The following is a 24,706-nucleotide window of genomic DNA, read 5'->3' on the forward strand; positions in this document are numbered from 1 at the left end:
ATGGGTTGGGGAACGGTCGGGGAGACGCAGACTCACGTGTGGGGAGGGGGGGGGCGTCGAGTGTTGGTCGAACTGGTGGTATGAGGTGGGGGACGGCAAAAGAAAGTCTAAGAATGAATGCCGTCTTAAGTGGAAGAAACGATTCGCGGTGCGCTTTTCGGGTCAAGACGTTGGCGAGCAAGGATAATATAGGGATAACGATTGGAGAAATAAATATATAAATAAACGCGTTGACGTGAAATAGGGGTCGCTTATTTCAAATAGAGGCCCCTTTCCTTGTAGGTGTTGATAATACCCAGGAGAGACATTTGCTTGGCTTCACTCGGTGGACTATTTGAAGACATAAAAGGCTGCAACTGCCCGGGAGAAATGCTAAGAGAGCGAGATTTATCTCCGATGGAGATGGTATAATTATATTCCGTAGTACCTAATGCTTTCGAGGTTAAAGCAGAATGAAAGGCTTTTAACATACTTCTCTACTCGGAAAATAAATAGTGAAGTGATTAATAGCTGAAAAGTTTTGCGATACATAGCATTTTTATTTAACGATATAATTAATGCTTCAAAGTGTTTACCCTGTACGGTCCCATTGCTCGGAGGAAATTTTATCATGTGCCAATACTTAATATAGATTATGATTCTATATTTATTTTTACAAGGAATATTATTTAATACCGAACAACCTATTTCTAAAATTATGGGATATACGAGATGGTGGTTATTTCAAAAAAACTAATTATGGTGTTTTTGGCATCACTAAATGAAGCGCATTGCAGAGAAAATACAAGCAAGTCTTTAAATACGATTTGAGAAGAGGTTATCTGTGCTTATAGAAATATTATTGGAGAGAGAAATAATGGAGTACAGTCTTCCTCGGCTGTTAGTTGGCTTAACGTATTATGAAAGAGGTAATCGAGGAAGAAGTCGGGAAGTCATGGCATCGAATTTGCCATTAAAAGACCGACATAGAGACGGCTGTGAAATGAATAGGTAAGACGATGCAACCAATAACCTTGGACCGAAGAAAATAGGAAAAACTTGTTGAAAGTTTAAAGATGGAGATTTGTAAATATAAACGGCATGTCGCGGCATCTAGAGGCTTGCGGCATATAAAATTTTAACGGTCGAAAAAGGATTTTTTTTGGAAAGAAATGGAACCCAGGTCTGGCTTAAGTGTTAAATATTAGGTAAGACGGGAATCTGTGGGAATCGAGAAAAAACGCTAAAATTAACGACCCACAAGAGAAGCTTGTGCATAGAGATTGAAGAGGGGGATATTTTTATTCTCATCGTGATCCTAAGTTAAAATATACATGAATATTGATGATGATCGAAGTCCGCAGGTAGGCGGGTATCTGTGTGAATGCAATAAATAATACTCGCCCCGGGAACAGGGTTGGGGGAATTTGACGAGAAAATGTAATTTTTGCCGGCGCAGGTGCTCGTTAATCCTGTCTCCCTCCCGTTTTGCATTCCTAATTTGGATTCGAACCTCAGGTTGAGAGTACATAATTGAGGCTGCAAAATTGGTCTTGACTGGAAATATCCTCTCTTTTGAGGATACTCGTTAACGCACTTTTTAAAACGATGATCTCAAGTTTAGGAAATTTGCAGAGATATTGAAAAGAGAAACCTAGCAGCGTTACGTGAGAGGAAACTTTAATAAAAATAAATCGACTGTTGGATAGCTCTTCGTGAGATAAAGGGCCACTCGCAGCACCTTCAGGCGAGATGACGAGCTGTAAAACTATTTTCTATTCGTAAAAAAGAGTTCTAAAACGAAGAGAATGCACGAGGATATTGACCTTCTTTCTGATCTCATCTCATTACTTACAACCCTTATATTTTTCATCTAGGAATATTTTCGTCTACGCTTGAGAAGTCACTTCTTCAAGAAGAACATTCGGACGGGGAGCCAGCGTACCAACATTTTTAAATAATAAAGTCCAAGAATTCCACATTCATTCGAAAGTTTAGTTGATTATTGGGCATGTCTACCCTAACACTTTACATATACCTTATCTTCTCACAACATCAAAGCCCATGCTTTGAGAGATCAATCTACATGGGATCTTCGTGACCCATTTACTTCGAAGTTATTTGATCAAATTAAGGATCTTCTTATATAAAAACTATAACTCTACCTTTGGAATAAACCGGTAATTATCTAATTCATGGTTAACGAAAATAGGCCTGAGAATATGGCAATGTTGAGCAAACTATGAATAACAACGAATACACTATAATTATGTCATAAGATTTAGATAAAAATATGCCATCACATAGAATTTCATTTTTAGGTAAGCTAAATTCGCCGTTAATTTCCCTTCAAATCTATTACCACCACCCTTGTCTTTGGGATTCTAGATCACCTACCTTGGCCCTTGTACGGACTAAATTTTTAAGGGAGAGGATCAGTGGAGGTGGTTGATAATGACTGAATGATATATTTTTTTAAGTTTCGCCGTCTTAATCGCTGAAAGTGGTACACCAATCGTGACCAATGAACACGAGGCTGAAATCAATCAGTCCCTTATCAGCACGTCAAAACTTTTAACGCAAACACTATTCCCCAGTTGATAAGTTCGCTGATGTCGTACCTCGCAGAGACTTACCCCCTAGCCCGTCTCATTCTCGTCTCAGGCTGCGAATTCCTTGCGAGAGAGGGTGATAGAAAGGGCGGAAGGGGAATTGAACACGCACTTTATCAATTCCTTCCCTTATCTCGTTTTCACCTACTCCATTCGCCGGGAACTTGCTAACGGTGAATGACAGGGTGGCAGAGCTAAGTGGACGCAAGACGCCTGAGCACCACAAACGCTAATGCACTACCCCTTCCCCAACTGTTTAAAAACCGCCGCCACTCTCGGGCATGCCTACCCACCCATTCCTCCCTCTCATTTCATCACCCCCTGCCATTCGGTAGCACCTCTTGAGTGTGGAGTGAAAGAGTGGTGAGTGGGGATGAGTGAGCAGGGGAAGGTGGAGGGTAAAAAGGCAGAGAGAGGGAGAGAAGCGAAAAGGGCGAAAATCAATCTGGAGGCCAATCCAATAAATGGCTGTTGATACACCAACCCCCCCGAGGTGCGTGTGTCGCGTTCACCTGCGAGAGCCGTTGAGTCTTGAAAAGCCCGGTTGAAAGAAGAAATATTGCTTTCCCATTTGTGAGTGGCGAGGGAAAAGAGGCGAGAGCGGCAGTGGCGGCTCTCCCGACGGAGTCATGAGAGTGGCCAATAATGTATTACGCGGCGTGGGGCAAAGGAGAGTCTGAGAGGCGGGGAGGGCGCGCGGAATAGGGGCAAATTCTGTATGTGCGCAGGCGGCCCTCCAAGAGCAGGTTAAGCACAACCTCCTCCCGCCTTCGGAGTTATTAAACGGTGGCGATGGCCTTCCCACGCACGCTCTTACACCTTTTGCTAAGTTTATTATCATTGCGTCAGAGCAAAGTGCCCCGTTGAAATTTTTACCGCGTCTCCCTTTGTGATTTTTGTCGAGTAAATTCTGTAAAATCGAAAAATGCCAACTCAACGTCCGAAATAAATTTAACTGTCATAAATTATTCGTCCTTGAGTGGTGTATCTTTTATGGATTTCATTAATACTATATATATAGACGCCCATAAAAAATATTCTTGGCTTCGCATTACTAACTGCGGGGAATTTGAATGACTGAGATTATTATTTTTAGTGCCCTTCGTGAGGAGTCGTTCTTCACGTGAATGGTGTACGACTCTTCCCCCATCCACCCCGAAAAAAATCTCAACTGACAAAAACTCCTAGAGCATGCGCACAACAACCGGCAGCTTCTCCGTCGCCTTAATACTAAACTCGTGTGAACACTTCAACTCCACTTGCCGCGGCTTTCGTTGGAAAGCGATCCTTGTTCCTTCATAATACTCCGCGATTAATTTCCTCCACTTCCCACTCGCCCCCCACACGTGACGAATCTCATATTTACCTGACTCGGGAATTAAGTGCCCTCCGCGAATTATTAAGGGGCGTCCATTAAACGCATTCCCATCCGCGATCATTTCCTCGTTCCTCACCCACCCTTCTTCACCCTCTCACACCGAATGGCATTATCGCCAACCCTCTCTCATCTTCCTCCTTTCTCTCCTTGTACTCCTCGCACACCACGCACGTACGCACCCAACCTCGGGACGATTTACGCTCCCCGTTCTTACCCCAACACCATCGCGGCCTCGTCGCCTAGCCAGGCGCCCGTGACCCCACCGACCCGCGCCGGATGACCCGCGCTGCGGGCCGGCTGCACACAACCGTTTGCCCATCCGCTTCATCTCCCTCCCCAGCTTAGGGGTGACGCGGAGGGGAAAGAGGGCGGGGGAATCGAGGAAGAAGGAGGAAAAGAAATCTCGCGGTCACATTGAACACGCGTGCTCGCACACTTACACGCGCGCGCACACACACACCAGGGCGTGTGAGTGTGTGCGTGTCCGAGTACGTATCGCATGAACACGTAGTTCCGTGGGTACGCAAAGAAGGAGAAGGGGGAGCGAGTGTTGTTGGAAGGCTGTTGACTCCGAGTGACCAAAGGTCTCTCCCGCGAGGCTAAGAGTGGGCGGGTACGAAACGGCACCTCGGAGCCGTGACCCTCGCTTTCAAGAGAGGAGCGGGGGGTTGGCCGGTGGATCGTGGAAGAGCGGTGCCAGTCGGGGCAGGGGGGTGGAGAATGAATGCGTGATGGTTTCTGGAGAAGGTACTAGGAAGAAACCTCAGATACCTCACAGGAGGAATCGGGAGGTCTTTTAGGGTTGGGAGGCGGCGACAGGGCCGGAGGCGATAAGGGGCGTGGGTCTCTCAGCCTCCGGGGGCTTCACTCTCTCGGCGACCCCCAAGGGGGGCCCTACCTGAAGGGCAGACTGAATTTCCTGTAAAAACGAAGAGGAGGATCGAGGCACGCAAAGTGTTGGGTCCTTCCTTTCCTCCTTCCACCTTCTTCCCCCTCATTTATTCATCAGCCACCCATTTTGGACGCTTCTTTTAAATCCACGTTTATAATTTTCCTCCATTATCTCCCATCTCCCCCTCCCATCCCATCGTCTCCTCTGCCGCCTCACCCCCAAGACGCTGCTTCTCTGTTTCCATCTATGCGGAATAAAAAGAAAAAAAATATTCCCCCTTTTGTTTTTCCACCTCCCTTCTACGGGCTCCTTCCTGGCCGAGTCATCACTCCCTCTACCCCTCCAATCCCCCCCCCCCCGGTTGCGCACTCGGAAATCTTAAATGCGAACCCAAAGATCCCATTCCCCCATCCCTCCTTTATTATATCTTGAGAGCAAGCGCACAAACATTCGCTGCTCATTTACATCTCCTGCACGCACGGCGCAAAAACCTTTTGCTTCCTACATCACCCTTTCGACTCGCTCTTTTTTGTCCGCATATCTTTAAGCTTTTTTACGCGGTGGCTACGCATCTCGTTTCTGAAATCTGTTCCTAGTAATACTGCGAATAGTATGTTGTAAAGTATAAAGTTAAGTTCAACACTGGCTTTGGTTTCGATCTGCCGCACTGAAAATACATGTTAAAGCATGCTTATTTTTCTTGAATTCAACCAACACCGGGAGATCAGGGAAATTAAAGTTGATTCAATCGTCGTTTCTGGGAGTGCACGACTTAAACACACAGAAAAAACTGGTTTGACGTAAATAATCAGGTTTAGAGATAATATTTAAGTACCTTTCTTGTCATCTTTAGATAACATTTTCAACTCTTTATTTCATTAAATATATTTTCAAACAATACCGATGTCGGTATAAAGTAAGTTGCATCTCCAATTTAATGTGCCTAGAGCAATTGGTACGAATGATCAGGAAAGAAATGAAAGCTTCACTCGGTGAATAAAAGCTAATGACAGCCTCCTGTTAAACGAAATGGTGGTGTACTGTAAAGTCTTAAATAGGTGTAAATGAAGATGAATTCTCAAACTCGAACTAAGTCTTCAATTTTATTTCATACTTTTGTCGTCGATTTACGTAGCGGTTATCTTATCATTATAATATTCCGAAGGCAATCGTAATATTAATAAAAAAAACAATTCTAAAATAAATCTCGTCCATGATACAGTCCTTCATAGCATTTTCTGATGCTGCTTTATTTTGCTTTACTCAGATGTTCTTCCTCCTCAACGCCTCCTTTCTTCAACCCGTTGCTCCGGTTTGTTTACTTCACCAACGGCCGTCGGTGCGAAGGCTCATTGATCACCCGAGTTCCAAACGTGTAAATTTCATCGTCGAAAATCACCTCTCCCCCCGTACATTACCCGGCCCTCCTGATGATGTTTCGTGGTGGCGGTGAAGGTTCAAAAAATACCAAAAATGCTGAAGTTCCTGGAAGAAGTGTCTCGCCCCCGGGGCAGTAAAAAAAAAAGCCTCGGGTCGGTGGAGTAATGTTTCGGCCCCGCGGTAACGACTTTCTTCCTTCCTCCAGAATGCTCATTTATTTAGCCGTGGCCTTCTCCCTTGCCCTCTCTCACCACCTCTCAACTCCCGCTTCCCTGAAAAACGCTCCATCTACATCACACACCACTCCACCTGCTCAACCCCTTCCTCGCTTGAGTTTCTCACGTTTACTCTAAACTAGCTGCTTGTATTACACCACCCCCACCCTCGCGCTCTTTCTCTTTCCATCTTCCCTTTAATTCTTCCACCTGCCTTGAACTTACCACTCATACATCTCTCCCTCCCTTCATAGCTCTCTCTGGGTTCATGTGTGCATTTCATGAGAATTTTTACCATTCTTTTTAATTATACTGTTTTCATTTATCAATCTCTCCCTAATAAATTGAACCTACCAAAGAATTATTAATATTTTGGCCTCTCATGATTTCCAAGCATCAAGCAAACTATAATCATTTTAAATTAAATTTATCATGTCTTTTCTTGTAAAAGGTTTTATTCTATCAACATGTATTTCCTTATTTTCACTCTAATGAAATTCCGAACTTTTGTTGACCTCTATCTCCAAGATAATAATATTTTGACAAATAGTTGATGGCAAAAATAAACGAAAAACATGCACAAACGTGGAAGGAAAGTTGAAAACAAAGAAAATGTATTGGAGCGATATTTACTATATTTCGCATATTGAGAGTCCGAGCTCAATTCTCGTGACCAGGCAGAATATTCCTAACATGATTCTATTGCCAGACAAATATAAAAACTTACAAGTGCAATCATGACCTATCCATTAACATACGATAAAATTTTTGGCAACAACACAGTTCAATTTCACCAAATTACTCTTTATCCCTGCCTATACAGAATTATTCTCCGAAGTTCAACTTGACTTGATATACGGCCCTTGAAGCATTTGTGGTACAAAGCATCAAATGATGCAGGAAAATAATTAAAATGATTTCTATCTAAATAATAGTTTTTTTTATTTCACAAACTCCGGCAAATTTCAAAGTTTACGAACTTCAATTCTCCCTCAACATGTAGAGAAATCATAAATTGAATCCTGTTAAAATATTTTTCTGGACTGTCAAATGAATGCATCAAAATCTGCTAAGTTTCCCGTAAGCTGCCATTAATGTGTGTTACTCAATCATACCTCTAATGTTAATTATGTTTATATTTCTAATTATTTTCCCATTTCTACCATAACCCTTCTCTCTCTAACCCCTTATCTCTCCTTCTTTCCCTTTTCTTTATACTGTTATCTTGCCGAATCACCAAACCTATTCGATTGCTACAATTAGACGCTTTGTCAATCCTCTTTAGCTTATTTCTCCTAAGTTCAACTCCGGGTTCTTCCCATCATCCTTACACTTCCCATATTCCATACTTTAAGAACTCTTTCCATTTTTCTCAAGCCTCTTCGTTCGCAATGGCGCCCCCTCCCTTGCTCTTCCACCACTTCGGTCTCCTCCCGTCCCATATTCACCTTCCCCGTTCCATCTTTCTCACCATCTCTCACTCCTTTAGCCTCTGAAAAATCCCACCACCGTTCCGCCTCCCTCATCCACCCTTACTAATTTCCACTCTGTCGTTTCCTCAATCTCCACGCATAGCTTCAATTTCATTTTCCGCCGCGCGGTCATTCCTTATTTGATGAGAATAAATTACGGGACGGTAGGTAGGTGGAAAGATATACAGGAGAGAGTAAGGGTAACGGAAGATGGGGAGAGGGGGGGAGGAGACGGCAGTTGTTGTAAATTGCTGCACGGGATGTCGTCACGCATGAACAAGAAATATCAATTCTCGTAGCTTGAAAAACCTTCCCGCCAAAAAATAACTCCTAAGTAGAGATGATTCGGTCGGTCAGTTTTCATCTAAGTTAAACATTTGGCTGCATAAATGACGATAGTGCTGGAATTTTGCGCTTTCATGGGCGAAAAAAATACCATTCATTATACTTAAGCTGATTTATATACTTATCTATGTTTTATCACGCTCATTTCATTTCAAATTATTTTCAGGTGTCTCCTTAATGAAAACTTTCAGTGTTTGAGAGCAGTGACTTCCGTTTGTCAATTCAAGCCAAGGGTGGAGACTCCAGAGGATTTTTTTTCCGCTGGCGGCTAATTTATGTTTTATTAAAAAGAACACGTTTCCGTAAGCGTAAAATTTCAACTAATAGAAAGGAAGTGGACTCCGCAGGATAGCTATTTTGGCACAATCTTATCATCTTTATTGGCTGTCGCAAATTACGAAATATGACATTCTCCATTGGATGACAGCTCCCGACAGATGACGTTCTAGTACAGTGGAAACCACGAGGAGGAATTCTTTCTTACCTTGACGGTCTGCGACTTGAGGGCTGGGCGATCGGGGTCCGGCGAGTACTCGAGGGATATCCCGTAGAACTGTCCCTTGTTGATATAAGTGATGCGGTCGTCCTCTCTTCTCTGGCTCGTTGAAATGGGTGTCTCCAGGAAGTACTTGAAGCCGTAGAGTGAGAACCTGTTGGTCGGAAAGAGTTGAAGAGGGGGTGATAAGGGGGCGGCAATAAGCTCCAAGCACACTGTAACAAGTACATATATAAGCATTGTTTCTTTCGAATGGGGAGGGTGGGGTAAGGGTAGAAGGTGCATATTCGTTTAATGATGAGACAGCGAGTGGATCTAGAATCTTAAGAAGTTCCTTTCAGCGTGAGTCAAAATATTCCCGTTGTGACATCTTTTTATTTTTTGGCACAGGATTAAGTGCGTTTAGCATAATAGTCGAAGGGAATTAAATGTGCGTGTTTCCCAATTCGTTCGATTGAAAGATGTTAGCATGCACCAAAATGTGCAAAATTAAAAGTGGTCGGTAATTTACCAGACTAATGTAAAAATGAATATTTAAACAAATACACGCCTCAAAATCATTTCGAGGGACTAAACATTGCGTTATAAACCTAGATTTAGGCAAAAATATTCCAAATCACCCTTCGCTTAAGCATGTTGATAGACATAAAAATATAGTCATGAAAAATTCGTATATTAGCTGATAAACGGTTAACGCTAACGCAAAGCCATATGAGACACCGAGGTGAACTTTTAGTTCTTAATGCCAATTCATTCTTCGTGTTCTCATTTGTCAGAGAAACAGAGAGTAACTCTAGATCTAGGTAACATGTTTTTAACCAGGAGATATAAACTTGAGCGATTAATCATTAAGAAGGATTACGAGTATAAAGAGCTTCTATGTGCGAGTGCTGATGTCACACCGAGGCGAACCCAGTTAACTTGCTGAGACTCTTCCCTTAGAAATAATAGCGGAGTTTTTTACTATTCACATCTCCATCGCACCCCTTGTCTTCCTGAACTCCTTAGCCACCTCACTCAACCGACCCCCTTCACCCTCTCCCGTTGATTCCGAGCCCCCACATTCCGTCATCCAACCTCTCGCCCGCACCGCCGAGGTGGAGGCGAGAGGGCCTCGGGTTTCGAATGGGAGCCGCTGCACAGATTTCACAGCTCCGCGCGCAAGTTCCGAGTGCCTATCGGTGTTCGATCGTGAGAGCCGTTTCCACTCACCCACACCCTCTCCCTTGGGACACGGGGAAGGAGGAGTTTTTCAAGGAGATGAGAGGAAGGGGGACCCCTGGCTCGACAGTTTTGGAATTTATCCTCTGGCCCATCCCTAACTCTCTTTCTTTATCACTCCGCCACCTCGCCTCCTCGCAATACCCCCTTCCCTCCCCCGCGCACTATCCAGCGTGTGGTAATAGCGCCGGCAACGGGTGGGGTAGGCAAAGCCATTTCTCCTCCCGAGGCAGTAAAATTGCACCTAGCTCATAGGTGAGAGAGAAATACGGGGGACGGGTAAGAGAGGGGAAGGGGGAGAAGGAGGAAGAGAGTCCGCGCAGGGTGCACCACGGTGCATGGTGGGAGGCAATCCACCCCTTCGCCGCGTGCTCCCCCTTCTATTCCTCCTCTTGGGTGGAAAAGGACGAGGAGTGAGGTTTCTCGTCAGTCGAGGAGTACCGTCGGCAGTGGGAAGTCGGATGGGAACGCCCGGCAAAACGGGGGTTTGATGGGCGGACGGGAGCTTCCATTACACCTCATGATGTCATGCGGCTCGAGAGGCCTGCGTTAATGCTCTCTGCGGGGTTCGAACCGAGGAATGTTATGGTGGGGCCCGCAGTCTTCCGAGGTCGTGAGCCGCGGAGGAAGGGTAGGGGAGGGAAGGACGATGGAGGGAGTTAGAGCGGTCGGGTAATACACGAGGCAGACGGACGGCTGGCCATCTCCACATAAAGATGAAATGGTGACATGGATCTTTCTCTGGGACGAGATTCCAAAGAGATCCTCCGAGACGTCCTAGGTTTGTTTCTCGGGTGTGGGAGGGGTCCCACAGTATGTAGAGGAGCGCATCACCACATCTTCCCCAGAAGCATCAATATGCTCGGAGAGAATGGGAAACCCTAACCCCCCCATTTGTATTATCTCGCGCCGGCCAACGCATGTTTTGACCGGTGGGTTATTCTCGTTATTTTCATCTCCTTTCCCAGGCCCATCTTTTTGATACCTTTACTCTAATGGCTGAATAAATACTACAGTTCTAGGCTAATGCTGACTATTAATTTAGTGTGCGCGCTAATGACAAATTATTATTTGGTTAATGGCATGGCAACCTACTTTTTCAGTCGAGACAGAGGTATAAGCACTTACGTAAGGTGTACATTTGGGTACACACACACACATACACACAAACATGCATATATATATGTGTATGTATGTATATATATATATATATATATATATATATATATATATATATATATATATATATATATTTACACACACACACATGAATACATGTGTGTAAATATAGTATATGCATGTTTATGTACTCGCACACATAAGAGTGGGGGAAAACAAGGTTTTTCGTCAAATTAAGACAAGAGTTACTATGTCCCTGACCAAAGATAACAATAAATTCTGCCGGTGAGTGATTATGAAGCGGTCTTTATTACTTTGTTAGCAATCTCTTGCAACAGAGATGAAATATATCAGAAATAATTATATTTGATTGCAAGTAATTATATTTTATTACGCATGAAAAAATTAGATATAACTCATTTTAATTTCAAGAAAAATACAATTAACAGTGTTTGCGTCAACTTTTCCAATCATGGTAATTCCATAATATGTGAAATTGGCAAGATAAATTGTTTTTGTTACTAATTCCTATATATTTATCTTCAATTAGCAAACATAAATATAAGTAAATTTGACTTCGTTTTCATCCTCGCGTTTGTTAGTGAAATTAGAGTTTTTTTTGGAGAGGATAAGGTCAGAATTCAAGGTAAGCCGATATTTGTATTGCGACCAGCAGTAAAATAATGATATACCTTTATGAAATAGGCAAAGCAAACGTAGTAACATCTTTAGCTTGGAAAGGTTGAGGTCGTCATAAAAGTACGTGCAAAATGATGCCGGTTTAACCCGATCCTTGCGAGTGTGGGAGGGGCATAAATGGTAATTGGCGGCTGTAAGTGAAATCCCGAGCCCATCTAAGTTCACGCGCTGTTAGAACAACATAAAGTATTGAGCAAGAGTTCGGGTGGCTTCATATTATCGTCCTAAACTTATTACTAAATTTCTACTCCTACTTTAATACACATAAACTGATCTTATTTAAAATAAAAAAGCTATTTTACGCTAACAAAAACTTGATGCTAAAACTTCATATTTGTTTTAAAATATTTATTTTTTTATTTGAAAAACTAACCCACATAAACATTTGAAATAATATTTATTTATTTCATAAAAAAAGTGTTTCGAATAAATATACATCTTAAGCCAACAATTTTACTTAGATCAATATTGTCTCTATTCAGTTGTTAATATTTATCGCTAAATTATTTTTTATCACTATATAATTGTTTATTGCTGCATTTTCACCCGTATTAAAAAACAAAACAAAATGTACCTTAATAAGAATAATCAAGAATAAAGATTAAATCAAAAAAAATTTAATTTTTGAATGCTTCTTGGCTGGGAAGGAGGACAAAATTACTCATTTAATTAATCAATTCATAAAATAATCGCTTTTTACTTCTCTAAATATCTAATGTACCATTGAAAATATTTAAAACACATTACCAATATTTGCATTAATAAATCTGGAAATATTTTCCAAGTCGCTCATGTGCGGCACTGGATTCAGGAAGGAAGAGTAAAGGCGAATAAGTTTCAGCGCAATAATGTCGTCTCCGGTAGATTCTCATTATGAACGGGGCATTTTAAGGACATTACCGCTACACCTTGAGGGATAAATTGAAAAACATGATTAAAGTAATCATTGAGGATTACAATGAGGAAGGATTGAGGAGAATCACTGAAAAGCATTGAGAAGTCTCCATCTTCACGGAGATTACTGGTGACTTCAACGACCGTATGAACAAAACACGCCTACTGAACTTGCTGGAAGGTTTCAACGGAGGCTTAAGGCAAACTAATGGCAGAGAAGATTTGGTGTGGGAAGATTTGTACTAAGGAGGTGGGCGCCATTAAACTGAGGGGGAGTAGAGTGGAGCGAGATTCGATGGATATGGACCTCGCGGAAGAAAGGGGAGTGAGACGGAGCCAGTACGAGGTGGGGGCGCTCATGAAGTATTTCCCAGTAAACCGGCAAATCTTGTTTCAGATGGTGCCCATCTCATTTCATCCTTCCCGTGGATAACCCCTTATCCGTCCCTTAAATCATTAGCTCTTGCGGCCGGTGGAAGCCATTCCTTCTACTCAAGGACCCTTGACCCTACTGGCATGTGCGGTGTCACCAAACGCGGAAGGAGTCGGGCTGGGCGAATATAAAACAAGGAATTCTCGTGGCAGCAGAGAGTACCCATTTTCGATTGCGGAGGTTATTATCCCGGAATGGAGAGATAAGGGTAAGTGAGATGGAGGCCGAAGAGGTATAAAGACCCGTTATTCCTCGAACCGTTTCTACTCTCCGCCTTTCCACAAGCCCTGTGCTCTTGTCCTAAGGAAGAACGAGCGTCGAGTAGAGGGATATTAAGGTGTTTTATAAGTCCATGTTGTTTTTGAAAACTATGTTTTGAAAGGTAATCTTTCTCAGCTTGGCTTTTTGATCGACATTTTTTTAAAATGACCAGAAATAAACTTTTAAAATATTAAAAATTACTTCAACGTTTAGCCCCGATTAATTTCTCACAGAAGCAATACTATTGAAATTTAATAAATAGTGATAACGTGGACATGATGAAATAAAAAGAATTTCTTTGCGATTTAATTTGAACTAGTCCTGTAATAATAAACAGGCGCTCAAATTACGACGATCGTGAGTTAATGATATAACGATTAACTATATATTTAATTTACAATCATTTAAATTGATGATGAAAACAGACAACTTAGACGATGAATAATTTATCAAAAAAGATCATTTTTATTGTACTCAGCACCAATGTGGTATATAAGGTAAGGGTAAAAAAGAGTTTCTTCGGTGTGGAATATATCGTGCAAGATAAGAAATACAGGAAAAATACTTACACTTTCGGTATTTGGACTTTGTCAGCATCGTTCTGGCGTCCGAAGTCGTGCCACGGTCTCGAACGTCCACCAGCGGTTGCTCCACCGACGCCCGGCGACGCCGTCCCTGCACCGATCGCCGCTGCCGCCGCCGCTGCCCCGGCCGCTCCGCCGCCGCCACCGGCCGCACCCGCAGCGCCACCGGCGCTGGACCGTTGCGCGGTTAAAGCAGGGTCCCCGAGGAGGGGCGCCTGGCAAAGATCCGTATAGTCAAAGGACTGCGGACGGAAATGGAGAGAGAGTTGCGTCTATTATAATTGCACAGGGAAATCATGTTATCATTTGGATTTTTGCATTATTTGAAGGACCGTGATGAGATACGATGTCGAAAATATTAATATTAGCAAAATTCCCGATAAAATCTATTAATTAGGTTATGTGAAGGGTTCGCTGTCTTCATGTAGTTTTGACACGCGACCGAGACGAAATATGGAAACTACAATCGAAAGGTGGGTAATGAGAGTCAGAAATAATAAATTTCCTTGCTTAGGAAATAGATATAATACTAAACACATCTTAAGAACTGGGTTCCCAAACAATTTTTGCATCTAAAGACAAAGACCTATACGTACTGTAGTAAAATAAACACCAGGCAAGAATACTTCTCTTTTGAAAGAATCTACTCAATTTTTATGGACGATATTTGTACTTCTCGCTTAGAAATGTCCTCTCGGGTAAGTAAAGTGCTTCGAAACTAACGTCAACCGTGGTGACAGAAGTTTCACTCTAAATTTTATATAATTGTAGCAGCGCTTCGATACATCCTTCTAAGAAACACTTAAGCAGAAGTTCTTGCTGTTTACATTAGCTACATAAATTTAATCACGTCAAAGGAAATAGAAGTTAATCTCAAATGGTGATTTTTATTCAGCAATGCTTTCTTCCACGCCGTGCACATTGTCACGTAATAGACTCCACAGTAATTACAGTGCATACGAGTTACGTGAAAAAGATAAAAACAAAACATTTTTAGCAGTCACACAATGTGTGTAGTGATACAAATTTGAAACGAGATTCACTGAGAAAAAATAATTGGACTGATCAGGTGAAAATCTTGTCCCTTTGAAATGCCTATTTATCGAGTAAAAATCCCAATCAATTGAGTTTTAAGCTGAATCTAAAGCCTTTGAGGTAAGGGCAAACTTGTAAATTATAACATCATTTGGCAAACTGGCCTATCTATGCACATAATGTCATTCTGAATACACATTAGGACGATATTTTCAGTGAAAATTAAATAACAGTGTTACTAATTTCCATCGAAGCTACCTCAACGGAATATACTGTTTGATCTGCCGTTGTATCCTTGTTATATTTTATTAAATAGCTGGAATTACGTAATATCTCGAGTCTTGCGTTTATGAAACCATCCGTTTTTATGCAAAGAAAACCAGTGACAAATTATCAGAATACATAGCACCTGTTCTTCTTCAAAATATTTATGAAAACGATCTTTTTTTAAGTCTGAGTTAAAATAAGAAAATATCTCGAATATTAAAAGCATACTTTATTCATTTCCGCAGTTTTAGAACGTTTAATGATATAGAGGTTGAACTTTCATGCTGAAGTTAATTGCAAAAATAACAAAGGCTGTAGGATCTGGAAGAATGTATGAATAATTAATTAGAAAAGACTTCCTTAGTGTAATTTTTATAGAGGGTTGCCATGAAAATTATAGGCCTAGCTGCCTCTCTTCCACGATTTTTACTTTACCATTTGTCATATTTTGCAAGAAGCACAGTTACAACTTATTTCTTTTCGATACATGAAAAACAAAATTAAAAGGTTAGTCAGTAAAATCATTTTGGAATCATGACTAAATGGAAAAGTTCAATATGATAATGACACCATATTCTTATAGAGACTGACTATTAGAACCGCCGTTGAATATAAATTTTGAAAAAAATATAATACCGTGGAACCCATTTCTAAAATTCTTCTTTTTTCAAGGTCTTCGACACCACATTATAGCAAGTATTTGTTATTATAATAAATGTCAAAATTTTCTGCACGCGTTTATATTAATTTCCCATACATCGATTTGAATTTATCTCGGGCTCTTCCTACATATACAGCATTCCCCTATCTTGAGTTTCCGAAGGGTTTATTAAATTGTTTGGAAGAAGTGCATTATCTATTTTATTTTTTATAGAAATATGACTGTGTGCATGAAATACTACCTCTCCATGTGCATGCATGTATTTTGACTAGTTGCATTCATAGTGCATTCATTGCCAGTGTGGGAGGCCAATATTTCCACCCCTTAATGAGTAGCATTACACCAAAATATACTGCATAAATTTGTACTCCTCAGAGATTGATTGGTTTATAGACACAATTCTTAAAAAATAAATCCCTGAATCAGATATAGTGAAAATATTCGTCTTTTTAGAGGATTAATTGAATAGTATATTGATTAAAGTATATTTATGGGGAACTGTTCTTCATTCATTAGCAATTAAAGTTAATACTTCTAATACCGATGCCACTGCCCGAATCCTTCTACTACCTCACCTTCTTTGTTTCCTTGCCACCCTACATCCCACCGTTAAAACTGGCAAATTGAGTTTAATGAAAGCAGTTACTGTTTTTCTCATTTTATTAAATTATCCAACACGCAGCTCATTTTTTTTATTCTTTCCCGGCCGACATTTTGCTGTGCTCATTTATATTAAATGATAGATTCCCTAGCCGCACTTGCCTATCAGAAATATCTCGCCTCAAATTTATAGGAATATTTTCCAATCTAAAAGGAGAAAGAGAGAAAGATATAGCCTTGAGGGAAGTCATACTATGAAGTCGCGGAGGTGAAGGATTTGTGCTTTCTGAGGGAATATGTAAAGACAATGGAGATCTTGATCAAGTGGCGGGATAGCAAAGACATAAAATATGAAATTATATGCACTAACGTCAAGGTGACGATGCTGCCATTTTTCTCCAAGTAAGTACCGGACATGTCATTTCTAGGGGAGATAATAATATCTGAATAAGAGAATATTATGAATTGTGTTGTTTCATATGTAATATGGTGGAATTGAAACATAAGGACCAAATAGTAACACTTGTCCACTAGGTAATAACTTATTTCCGACCAGATTGTGACGTACTACATCATTTTTAGGAACAGAAGTTCCCGATCAATACCTGAAGATGATCTATTAAATCAAAATCTGACCGGCAGAAAATTAGCCAGAAATGAAATTTTTCTAATAGAAAGTGATATTATTTTATCATTTACTACTCCTATCTATCTGAAGTCATTACACAGTAGTCATTCAAGTTGTCACGGTACCTAAGATACAAGTATAAAACTTGACTCTGAGATATTTCAGCGTAAGATTTCCAAATTTACTCATTTCCAAAAGAAGGTTCCACGTAAATTTATCACCATATATTTTAGTTTTCATTCTCGACCTTTATAAAATGAGAAGCATTAACGACCAAGGTGACGATTGCCACTTTTTTTATAATTGGCACGAAAGAGTAAATTGAATAATGGAAGTTATAAAAATGGATAAAACATTTAATTGGCAGTACCAGAGCATCAAAACACTTGAGTAAGTGGACGACCCCATCCACTAGAGCGTTTAGAGGTTTCACTGAACTTGAATTGTTTCTTAATTGGCGTAATTTTTTGGAAGAGGCAAATCCCGAGCCTTTGTTAGGAAAAAAATAAATGCGTTTTGTGCCCGCGTAATTTATCGATGAAGGACCTCCACCTTTTGTACATTCCACACACCACATTCTCAAACTCATGCGCCTCCGTTTATTACTCCCCTCTGCTCCCATGCGTCCTCCGAACCTACCGTTCCATCACCCTCTCCCCTCAATCCTCCCGGCCCATTCCCCACACCCCTTCCCCGTCCCTCCGCCACCGATCTCCCACCCACCCACTCAATCGAATTATTTTCTCGCTCGCGGCTCTTCACCGCGCATAAATTAGGCTCCGGATTGAGTTTGGGCAACGCAGACCAAGGTCGAGGGACCATCTCCATCACTTTGACGCCGTCCTGGCGATTACGCGTCCGTCCATTCACTTCTCACTTCTCCATCCTTCCCCCTGTACCCACCTCCAGGAGCCTTTAGTACTCTTCCCTCCCTGGCGTCCATCGCTTCACTGCTCTGACTTTCCCTTTCCTGAGGCTTGTCTTAAAAACTGACTACCGAAGTATAAGTTTTGAATCCTTTCGGCGCACAGAAATTACAACCTCAATCTTAAAAAGAGGTGCAGCGTTAACATGTGAAGATGCAGCGTAAAGAATGCCTACAAATGCTCTCGCATAGAGATGGCATACGCAATTAAGCTTTTAAAAAAGTACAAATCATTCGAGTTTGACGCTGACACGTAAGGAATAATCTTAGTTGGTAAGCGAAACCACGTAATAAGTTACAAGAGAAATTGGCCGCAGAACTGATTGATATAAGGATTCATTTTCCACTCGTACAGTTCGAGATTAAAATTATAGGAAGCATAATTTAAGACTAATCAGTAAAAATTAATCAAATGGTTCCTTACACCCCCTGCCCCACACCGTCGTGGAGGTTTGCAGGGTGAGAAGTAGATATGTAGCTATAAGACTATGCATTGTATCGGACATTTCTGGATTTCCGCTTGGCATCTACTTAAATAACTGTCCAGTATATTTCGATGTTTCTCTGAGCGACGAGAAGTAGTGAGATGTTTAAGGAGATGACAATGTAGAATGTTTTAAGGTGAGCGGGGAAGGTAGGTAAAGGATAATAATTTTGTACCATGAGTATTAAGGGCGGGTTAGAAGTTTTCAAGAGTAGAAGAAAGGAATAAAGTAAATTGCTTACGTAGTACAGATGCACTTACTTAAAAGGCCATGCCTCTAGAACCGTGAAAAATTACGTCTAGACGGTGGAATACCTAATCTAGCTACATTACAGGTTTTGTCACATCATTTGCATGCATCATGAACTAGATCACAAAAATACCAACTGCGAATACCAACGAAATGGGATCGAACTAACGTTGGAAGACTGACAAGTTGACGCTAAGAATCTGGTATCCCAGCACTCAAACGAAGCAAAACTGGTATTCTACGATCTTAAAGGTATTGACACTGCTGGGCAATCGGGAATCACAATAGTAAGATCAAAGTCGTAGTAAAAATAGTAACGACATTCGTATTACAAGAGAAGACAAGATTCAACGCTGCGTGGACATCTGGTACATTCGTTGATGCATGTGCTTGTGAATGTTAGTCGCTAGTACCATATACATGTATATGTATTTGCATATGTGTGAGTTAAAACGTGTTTTGCATGAATATATTCAACTATGAAAGTATGAATTGGCATGATTTTGCTTCTTTTGCATGTGGTTACATTCTGATTTACGAGTAGAGTCCTAATACCCCCCATATACCTCATGCGCTTGCGATGACTTGCAGGGTATTGTGCAGATGTAGATACTAAACTGAAACATTTTTACTGCGGTGACAACCTTGTTTTTTTTCTTTTGAGTAACACTAACTATCGTTATTGCATCAAGTTATTCCTGAAAGTCAATGGGAATAGAGAAATGCGAGTATAAATCCATCATAGACAATTACGTCAATGTCAAATCGAAAGATATTGAAAATCGATTTAGCAGGCTTACTATAGCTTGAATACCTAAAATTAACTTATATATATATATATATATATATATATATATATATATATATATATATATATATATATATATATATATATATATATAAGCAGCAACTAAGAACTGAATTGTCTTATTTTTCCTTCGGTTGCGATCAAGGTCTTCCGCCAGTGAATGACTAAGTAACAAGCGTCAAGGAAGTGTAACCCCCAATCATTATGCCTCTATAATTACTCAGTGGGATAAAGACATTCTCGAGAAATTTATGGTTTTCGGTGACGCGTAGGATTCCTACCTGGATCGATTTGAGGTTAAATTGCGGTTGGCGGGCGGCTATGCGCCGCGGATCCATGTTAATTTAATAGCTATTAAGCGTGGCCACCTGCGGCCGATAGATACGTACTGTGAACCGTAGTGGAAAGTGCCCTCGTGGATGAGGTGGCGCTGTACGCCTCGTGGATGTGGCCTCGAGTCTAATTCATGGCATGCCCGGTGTCCGACGAGGGGGTCCGCTTCAAAGGTTATATGAAGGAGATAACGCAAGCGGGATTGCCGGAAGAAAAGGGGCGAGAGACAGCACCCATGTCCCAGTGGTGACTTTAAAAAGTGACAAAGGAGGACTAATTTGTGTTTTCTTTCGGGAGTGTTCGTTCCACAGCTGGAGACTTGGTTCCGTCGTGGAAATATCCAAGAACGTTATCGGGGACGGTGTGGCCATTGGACACCGGAAACGATAAATGGCTTAACCTTAAAAAAAATACACTTCCCGATTGGCTTTTCGTGTCCATGGAAAAAAACATTTATTAAGTACACCGAGCCGCGAGGATCTAGAAGTCACGGACCCTCTGACTTTAGGGCTCTTAAATTGTAGTGGGACGTCGCTTGAGAGATACTAGTAAGTACTCGTAATCATTGAAACAAAGCCACTTCCAATTTACTTATCTTCCAATTTTTTTGGAAGTTATCACCATTAGTTTTCCTTTCTATTCCAAACAAAACATTCGCTTAGATAGTTTTTACGACGCTTGCATTCTCAAATGTTAAAACATGTGCCTTATTCCACGTGGAAAAAAAGTCCTAGAGCGTTTAAAATAGGTAGATTTTTACCACCTAGGAAAATGTATTCCATACCGTTCTTTACTAATGGATTCCGCGTCTATGAATGCAAAACTACATAAAAAGTCTTTATAGGGCCAAAGATATCCTTCCGTGAAATTTCAATAATGTGCGGTAATTTCGGAGGGAAATGAGTCGGGACATCATAATGGGTATTTACTAGGCCTAAAATAGTATTTAATGATTCGCAAGCAACTTCGGAGAAGAATGTGAGTCTGTGGATATTATGATAAATTGAATTTCGCGTCTCTAATTATGCTGATAGCCGAACCCGTCGTCGACCACTTGAGCGTTATTTAAAAAAAAAATGCCACGGCATGGGAAACATAGGCAGGCGGCGTGGCGACGCATGAATTTCAACGGAGGAAGCTAACGAGAGGGGTTTTTGACAGTGAATCAAGGAGGATAATGATTTTCGAGGTCTTCACGGAAAGCAAAAACGGATCGCTCGCCGAGAGAGAATGAAAAACGAAAAGCATTCGGTTTTAGAAGACCCACACCGAGGATAGCGGTTATTAAATGCACCATTATTGCTTCGAATGATCTTATTAGTTCCTTTAATGGCGTCATGCTCAGTAAAATTGACGGAAAGTACCAATTACCCTAAGGAAGGTTTTTCTGGATTTTGATCGGAAGCCAAAACATTCAATAGATTCGAGAGTTTATGGGTTCCGCGGAATATGAGCAAAAAATGTCGACAATTGCCCGTATCATGAATAGGTGACGGTTTCTGCGCTACGTCAATTACTTCGAAATAAGCGACTAGCGAGTTAAGTGTATTACAAAAAGATCCAACCGAACGGAAGCGTATTTCGTTTTTTCATTATGAACTGATTCCGCAAGGGAATAAAACTTACGAGCAATAAATTTGATTTTAATCATTGATAACCATAACGATATTCATGAAGTATAACAATATGCCATATCGATATAAATATATAATAGCATGTTATGTATCGTAGATCATAAATGAAATATGGTATTTTTCAACGAATAAGACGTAACGCCTATGGTATCTATGGTATTACACATGGTGAACTTATAAGTTGTGATAAAATTAAGAGGCATAGCTTATAATGGAGTAATTTTTTCAGTGATGGCCATTTCTGTGGTTTCCATTTCTAATTGTTCTTAAGCAAGACTAATCTATGCGTTGATCAAAGTTTATAAGCACAGAGAACACACTTTTAAAATGAAAAAAATAGTAAAATGTAAGCTAGTGCATAACATTGCTTTAATCGAGGAGAGAAATATTTGAAGTTAACTCAAATGTCAGAGATGATTACTCTTATCTATATTTTGTTTATATTAGTACTTCAGTTGGCACATTGCTCACGGTGAACTGAACGTAAAGCCAACCACAGCAGGTAAAGCACAATGTTAAAACTTAAGCGTGTGCTGCAATAAACACACAATTAAAAAAAATCTGTGGGGTATTATTTAGGAGTAATTACTCTTTGAAGGCCAGCAGACTCATCATTCTTGTGAAGCGAACCGAGTCCCAGGAAGAATTCATGCCCATGACTCCGGGATCTCACAATGATATACATAAAATTGTGACTTAGGAAAACGATCTCATTGCCGTAGACATAGAGGCTTGAGGTCAAGTTATAACACCTTCAATTACTGAAAATGTCGTTATTTAATTCGCAACGCTGTAATTCATACCGATAAATTGTTTCAAGGATCTATAAAATAATTATACCTACTGATATCATTCTTGAAAATGCAGTCACCCTAATTGCTACCTATATGCTATTCCAATTAGTTCAAAAGCACCAAAATAATGTTTCATCCAAGCATGATCAGGTGTCGTGCTCGGGACGTACCGTCACACGAAGTTCCCTTGTAACACGTCGCAGATCATTTCAGGAAAAGTTCGCCTGAAAGTGTGACTCGGAATGAAAAGAAAAAAATAGCAGCAAGGCGGGCAAAGCGGTAGACGGAATGGGCATTACCTCTCCGCGTTAACGACCCGTTTGTGCGCGCGCCCTTTAACGAGGTTTCAGCACCGAGCTTTAGGAAACCTGAGGAGGCGTGGCCGCTTGCGCTTTAAATGTCTCATTTCGCCCAAGAAGCCGTAAACGTCATAATCGGCTTTCAATAATAAAGCACTAAACGGAGCGGAGGTAAGGGAAGGGATGGGTGAAAGGGCTTGCACTAAACCACCTTTCATTTTTTTATCCCACTATGTTCCAACTCACCCTCCCCCCCCCCCCCCCTGTTTGCCCCCCTCGCTTTTGTTTGCACTGCGGCCTTCCGCGGCAGCGTGCCTTTAACGCCGCCGCCGCCTGCTCCCGCCACCGGACGCGGCCGTCCCCCGGCCATTACCCCTCCCTCAACCTGCTGCCGACTGACTCCTTTGCCTTAATGTCCTCTCTTCCTCCTCCTCCCTCCCGCATCGTTATCACGCGGACCCGCCGTTCCGAATTCATATCTGTTACCATCGCCGTGGGATCTGCACTAGGCTTGAGGTTTGACGTTCAATTGTCCAACTTAAGTCCTCAACGAAAGGGATTGATCTAATTTACCTGCATTCGCATCAACCGCATGAATTTATATCGGTGCTCTCAAACGAATGCTCGATTTTCATATTCTGTCCGAGGACCTGTTATAATTCTCCAACTCGAAGCGTCCGTATGAGAGGATTAGTTGTACGCTCTGAGATGTTCCGAGACCGCTTGCGCCAAATATGATTTCTTTTAAAGAAAATAAATGTGTGTATAGGAAATATGTACGTGTCTGAGATACGAATGTGAATGCGAGTCGTACACGTAAGCATAAGTTATGATTTATGCACCAACATCGACATGAGTAGTAGTGACGTCATAGGTTCAAATGCTAAAAAAATTCATTCAAATTACATTACCTTTATTATTTCATTTTCAGACTGTTAGTAGGCCTAAATCGCATTACTTTGACAATGCGGCAGATGATGACTGAAAAGTTTGACTCAGAATTTCGGAATAAGCGGTATGCACCCTTACGTGAGACCTCATTATTTGAATTTTAACATGGATATTTCCTTAAAACTCAATGGCACATTTGAGATATGGTTTTAAAAAGTTAACTCCAATTTTGTTGATTTATATGGAACACCTGAGATAAGGTATTCGTTAAGCTTTCACATTAATTCTCTTTACTCAAGGTTAATTTCTCATTATTTTGATAACAATATCGCAAAAAAATTAGCATGCGCATATAACACACTTGACATACACGCATAGTAACTTTTCAGAAAAATAAAAGTTGCTGAAAGGCGTAAAACATAAATAACAACGATGAAAACAGAATATTTTTATACCTACTTCGCCATTAAATTCTTAGGAAGAATGTGCACCTGCTTAGACGGTCAGTCAATTGTTTCCGAAAATTTAATATCCGCGGGGAATTTTTATTTCATGTTAAATGGTCAAATATTTCATGCGGCGATGGAATCCAGCGAAATTAAAAATTCATGACTGATACGTATTAATGAATACCATCTAGGAATGAGAGTTCTTGACACTCCAAGCGGTTCAATTCACTTCAGCAGTAAAGCCATCAAAACCAACTTTGTCAGGTATCCGCCTCCAACCGCAAATGGGAAAATTATTTATTTTAACGATCCCTAGAGCGTCTGGCGAAATTCCCAAAGGGTTGCAAATAAACCCTGACGTGTTAATGAGCACCCGGGATGGATCATTACTCCAACCCCCCTGCCGGTAGCCGGATTATTACTCCGAATGATTTACTATCCACCTTCCCATTTCATTATTCCCATTGCCATTGCTACCATTTCGACTCGGTCGTAAAAAAAAGACGATCGCAGTGCGTTTCCGACACAAGACATGAAGGCGGCGGGGAGGGGGGAAGCGATATAGAGAGAGCGAGTTACTGGGCAAGGGTGCTTAGGCGACTACTTCGAGAGGACGAAAGGGGTGGAGCAGGAGGTGGGTAGGTCAAGGGAGGCGGTTGGAGGGGGTG

At 41.2% G+C, this 24,706-nt stretch overlaps 1 protein-coding gene across 1 annotated transcript in view; it reads right to left on the reverse strand.

Moving 5' to 3' along the window:
* Positions 1–24,706, reverse strand: part of grh (grainy head) — a 448,313-nt gene that overhangs the window by 137,793 nt on the left and 285,814 nt on the right. The window contains exons 6-7 of the mRNA XM_071587167.1: positions 13,966–14,222; positions 8,758–8,923 (exon numbers count right to left, since the gene is read on the reverse strand). Of these exons, the coding sequence (XP_071443268.1) occupies positions 8,758–8,923; positions 13,966–14,222 (423 nt within the window). The remainder of the gene's footprint in view (positions 1–8,757; positions 8,924–13,965; positions 14,223–24,706) is intronic.

Source organism: Hetaerina americana, unplaced genomic scaffold (genome assembly GCF_022747635.1).
Source record: "Hetaerina americana unplaced genomic scaffold, ioHetAmer1.1.p SCAF_3, whole genome shotgun sequence".
Lineage (NCBI taxonomy): Eukaryota > Metazoa > Arthropoda > Insecta > Odonata > Calopterygidae > Hetaerina > Hetaerina americana.